General features: G+C 41.5%; 1 protein-coding gene across 1 annotated transcript; it reads right to left on the bottom strand.

Moving 5' to 3' along the window:
- Positions 1-4778: 4778 nt before the first annotated feature.
- On the bottom strand, positions 4779-5309 carry LOC149230836 (replication protein A 70 kDa DNA-binding subunit A-like). Its single transcript, XM_089381435.1, has one exon. The coding sequence runs from the start codon at positions 5307-5309 to the stop codon at positions 4779-4781; it is 531 nt and encodes a 176-aa protein (XP_089237561.1).
- Positions 5310-5540: the final 231 nt, after the last annotated feature.

Raw genomic sequence — 5540 nt, forward strand, 5'->3', positions numbered from 1 at the left:
TGGGAGGAATGGGTACATATGTTGGGTGTGAAATGTCCCACGGTGTTCCTTTGTATTGTCAAAAGTCAACAACCACAAAGGATGGTAATGCTGGGGGCTTTGAGTCAATTGAATAAAATATTGAGATGACCTTCCCAAGCGCGCCATTGACAAGGCCTACATGTACCCATAAGTTGCTGGTGAGCATAACTTTTTGTTCACTACATAAGAGCACCTTTGCAGGTAGGTGCTCATCTTCTGTTGTAGTAGGAGTTTTCTGCCTTTGTTGTTCCGCAGAGCAAAGTGCTACTGGGATGTCCAATTTTTTGAGCATTTTCTTATTATGCAAGACAACTGCGTTGTTTTTTGCGAATAGGTGCATGGACTTGTCGAATGTGCATTTCTCTTCATGTGTAAGAGATGAACTTGTTCTTGACATTAGATGTTGCCAATATTCAAGTGTAGATATTCCATTCCTAAGATTTGCAAGTATTTGCCGGAAAGCAACCTGGGATGAGCTAGCTCCTTGTTGACGGAAAACGGTTGAAAGTGTTATGAATATGTCGAAGCTGCGCCAAAGTGCAGTGCCACGCGATGTCCCAGCGTATAAAGGAATGTCTTTTACAGGTGGTAGTTGGCCTAAATCTCTGACAAGGATAATTGAGCGATTACCAAATGGTGTATTCCGATGAAGAGGGAATGCCTCTCTTAGACGATCGTCAATGCGAGAAAGCATTTTTGGACCAATAAAGCTCATTTCAGCAATGAGGATGTATTCTACATGACGGAGTTGCTCTTGCAGGTGTAGGAGCGGCTGGCCTTCGAGAGGATGCATTGTCTGGATAGGGATATGAAGGGCAAAGTGAATTGTGAGGGCATTTATGTTGAAAGCTGCAACGCCGGTTGGTGCAAGTAACAATAAAGGGTTTTTGTTGGCTGGCGAGTTTTCCACAAATGCTTGGTGCAGGAATTTAATCAAATGGGATTTTCCTGTGCCAGCTGTTCCTTGTACGATGATCTTGCGTGGGGATTTTGGCGAAGAGGTTTTGAAGTATGAAAAAAAGCGATGAAAGCTATGCTTTGGGTAGGGGATAATGTATGATCATGGGGAAGGTTGGAAAATGAATGATGTTGGTTTTGAATGGTTGAGCGGTTGAATTCAATGAAATTGATGGCAGTTTCTTACAAGGGGGGAGGGACAGTATTTTGTGACCAATTGTGGTTGACATCGAAGTCGCGGTAGCCAATCATGTCGAGGTCATCAATTACAATATTGTAACCTAGGTGTAGTTGAGAGAGGATTTGCCATTCATTCATCTGCATGGAATCAGGGGGGGTGTGTGGGGTAGGTTGATCTTCAGTAGGTGGGCTTTGGGGGTTTTCGGGTTCGCGACGGACATGCCATGGTGTATATGCACCCTTTTTTTGTTCCCAGTGTGCAATAATTTCTGCATCAGTTGAACCGATATCATCAGGGAGTGTTCGGAAGGGGAAATACAAGAGTAACTCACTCCAGCAGAAGGTGGCATAAGAAGGATTAGTAGAGGAAGGAATGACATTGTAATGGGGCAAGACATGTACAATCATTGGGGGGAATATGTGTTTCCAGTGGTTTCTTCTCCGCTGGGCAGAATATGACCATGAACAAGCAGCTTCAAGGAGGGGCAGTGGTTCTAGTGAGGCAGGCCTGTTCATATATGCAACGATAAAGTTTGGTGTCGAACCAGGATTTTCAGTATCTTGCGAAACACGTTTGAAAACAACCCTGTTGACATTCAAAGAACGGAATGTACGGCTGCAAAGAGAGAGAGGTAGCTTTTGTAACATATGGCATATTTCTTGTGCACCAATGTCTCTATCTGCAATGGTTTCTGTAAGGAGTTTTTGGATGACACCACCAGTAGGTGCTTCTGGAAGGGAACTTTGTGATAGCCGCGATAGCATTTGACGGTAGCTCTCGGATCTTGTCTCCGCTTTTGTTGCATACTTTGAAATATATTTCAATACAACATGGCGAGAAAGGACTGGTTGGCAATCAACATTTTCTCTCCAAATAGAGAGTAGATCAGCGTTGTGAATATTCAATCTTTCATCATTGCGAGCAGGGACGTAGGTTTTATGACCCTTACCATCAATGAAAAGTGAAGAAGTGGACTTCAATTCCCACGGTACTCCATATCGGCAGCTAAGCACATTGTCTTTCTTACGAAGACAAGAAGATTCATGACACTTTGTATGACGTTGAACGCAGTTGACGAGCTCTGTCTAGTCTTCAAATTGATTGGATGCGAATATTGCTGTTGTGTCAAGGAGACACGGGTTATGAATTGTTGACTGGTGAAGCGGAATAGTTCGGTGTTCTGCCTGACGTGGATTCCAAGCAGTTACGTAGTGGTCGAAATATTTCTGTGCATTAGCAACTTCTAATGCATTGTCCCAATCAAGTGTGTCCATGTCTGGTGCATTTTGTAGCCAAAGGAAGCCATGAATGTGTGCGGATCCTCTATGTTGCCATTCGTATCTAAATATAACATGAAGGGTACATTTAGTTAATACATGTATATGCAATGTATAAAATTAATGTAGAGGGATATGGATATCAAATAATACCTGCACCAGTAGTCGGTTTCTTCAAGGAAAATTGTAAATCTACAATGCATATATTGGGCTGTTAGATGTGGGTTTTTAATTATGTTTTGGATTTTCCAATGGAAGGGGTTGACTGAAGTGGAAGGAACATTGGTGGGCATGATCGTGTGCAAGTCATGCCATTTAGTATCAGCTGCACTGAGAGTGAAGAAGAATGTTGGGCTTCCTATTTGTGTGATCATGTCGGTCAGCTCAAATCGGCGTTTGTTCCAAAAAGACCATGTTCCTCGTAGAGCTGACCCAAACCTCATTATTTGCTCTGGCAATCTTGAATCCGGAGAGTCATGAAGACACTGGTGTAGGTCTGATACCGTTGTTGGCAAGTTGTTCTCAATGTACTTCTTCACGAAAACACTGGCTGTTGCTTGGCTACGGTGGCGCATTAGAATGTTATAAAGATAGTAGCGGAATCTTGGGTGTTGGCCAAAGCGGTTATCATGGTAGTGCAGCAAGTGCAAAGCATATTCATGCATTTCAACTTTTGTAAGTCTTGGTTGCATGATCATTGCGATGCCTGTAGGGAAGAGTGTGGGGAATGCCATGGCAAGGAGGTCGATGGTGTTGTATTCATTTATAGCAGTTAAAGATATTGGAGGCCAATCGATAGAGCTTGTTGAACTTGAATGGGTTGAGTGCAAATAGTTACAAATGTGGTCACACTCAGTACATGAATTTGGGAGGACTGGAACGAAAGAAGAGGGTTGGATTTCTAATGGAGGTAGCATGACATCAGGATTATAAGTGGAATCAGTAGTGGTTTGATGGGGTTCAAAAGAGGAGGTGGTTACACTGTGGAGAAGAGAAGAAATGTCTGTAGGGAGATCTGGCAGCGTAGAAATTGCAGATGAATTCAATTGAACATCACGGTAGTAAGGGTCATATTTTATTTTGTATTCAAGGGCTGCAAGGACACGTGATTTGCAAACGTAGAATTCGTAAGCCTTTTCAGATGGATTTTGCCTTTTCACAATGAGGATGTCTAAGTCAGAGAGCATCCGGGGTAAGTATTTGGCAATATTGGTGATATCTTGAGGGAAGCTAATTGTATGGCCACTATATTTGTATTGACCACCACGGGAATGAGTGACTTGTAGAATGGGGTTGACATGTGCGATGAGCATTTCTTCAACTTGTGTTAATTGGTGAAGGACACAGGGTTGTTCTCTAGGGTCCATGTTGTTTAGTTCAGAAAAACGATTGGTAGATTTAGATGATGCACAACGAAAACAAGAGAGTCTACCGTGGAAGAGCTTTGTTTTCATTCCTGGGTATGCTTCCTTGCATGTTGTGCAAATATGCATGGTAGAAAGTCCATCAATCCTTTCTCGAAATCGACGGTGTTCTTCGTTAAGGGGAGGGTTATATTGGATATGATGAACGTGTGGTGGGTTGGTTTGTATAGGTGGGAGAGCATTTGAGGTGAGAAGGGATGTAGAGGAAGTAGTAGGGTTGTTGTGGTGTTCATAAAGTAGTCGATGTCGTGCATTTATTCGATCCTTTTGTTGTGCATAAAGAATGCACCGCCGCTTGTTTTTGGCCGCAATTTGATTGTTTGGTGGCATATCTAAACAAGTACAAGTAATAGTTGTTAGTTTTCATAAACAAGTAGTGCATGTTTGGTATCTCATTTTATTGGGTGCACATCCATTGTGAAATTAAAACATTATATTTTGAACATAGATTTAAATTTTTTTTTATTTCAACATCGGTGAAGGTAGCTAGATTAGGTAGAAGGGAAAACATGCAATTAGGAATGCTATGAAATCATATGTTATTTCAGCGTCTATCATTGAGAGGAGAGAAATAAGATTAAAAATATTTCGTTCCCTTCTTCTTCAAATTTTTTTTGTTTGACATGTTTGAGCGATAAAATGAATAGCTTAGCAAGCAAGGGATCAATGTATAGCATGTAGACAACGAACGAGAAACATATGTAGTGACTCTTTACAAATGTTGATATTTATATTATGTAAAATGTAAATGGCAAATATACATATGTTGGAATGACTGGAAGAGAGTATTTGCACTGAAAACTACAAGTTTCATCATAATAACATGGGTGTGTAATTTACAAAGATGAGACAAATAGTTGTGTGGAAATGTTTGTTTATGTACAAACAGGCGTGGTAGATGAAGCCCTAAGAAAAAGTTCAAAGGCGGCGAACAATAGGTCGTTTTGAAGCGGACATTGCTTGAATGTCAGTGAGTGCTTCCTTGCATGCAGAGGCATATTGAATTTCTTCTGAATTGATCAGTATTGGTTGCAAGCGTTGAACACCGTTGAAGTAATCTGTTTTAATGGAAAGTGTTAGCTGGAAGCGGTGCCCTGAAATCCGGCCACAAATTTCCTGTAGATCAGTTGGTTCGATAGAAAGTAGGAACATGTCTTTTGCCGTGATGCCCATGAGCTCGTTCCCTGCATCATTGAAAACTGTGACGTTCTGTAGATTCCCGGTGTCGTCCTGTAGCTCAATTTTAAGTTTGTAATGGTAGTCACATTCTGGGAAGTCACCGTTACATTTTTTACAATGCCAAAGATTGTTAGAATGCTCCACAACCTTCTTCATGCATTGCTTTCCATTGAAGTCTAGTGGACATGCTAGAAAGTAGAAGTCATCCATATGAAGAGCAGTAATTGTTGCTCGAACTGAAACCCAGATTGCTTTATCAGAGGGATACATGTCAGCAATTTCATGAAATGTCTTTCGTGGCAGGGCACGTTTTGAAGCAACACCATAGTTTCTACTCAAAGATGGAGAAGAAGAGCTATAGCCGGTTTCACGGAACCATGCATGTAATTGGTGAGTTTCTTCAACTTGTGGATTTATTGTGAGAGTGATCGTTGGTATCGTCCCTATTGTGGTGCCATTAAATTCAGACACGCGGCCTCCTTTGATTGCAAGAATTGGTGG

This window comes from Pinus tabuliformis, chromosome J (assembly GCF_031772625.1).
Source record: "Pinus tabuliformis cultivar Carrire ecotype Pingquan chromosome J, CPIR1, whole genome shotgun sequence".
Classification (NCBI taxonomy): Eukaryota; Viridiplantae; Streptophyta; class Pinopsida; order Pinales; family Pinaceae; genus Pinus; species Pinus tabuliformis.

What these genes read in the sequence shown, in the direction of transcription:
- LOC149230836 (XM_089381435.1), bottom strand. Translation starts at nt 5,309, where the DNA reads ATGTATCCCTCTGATAAAGCAATCTGGGTTTCAGTTCGAGCAACAATT.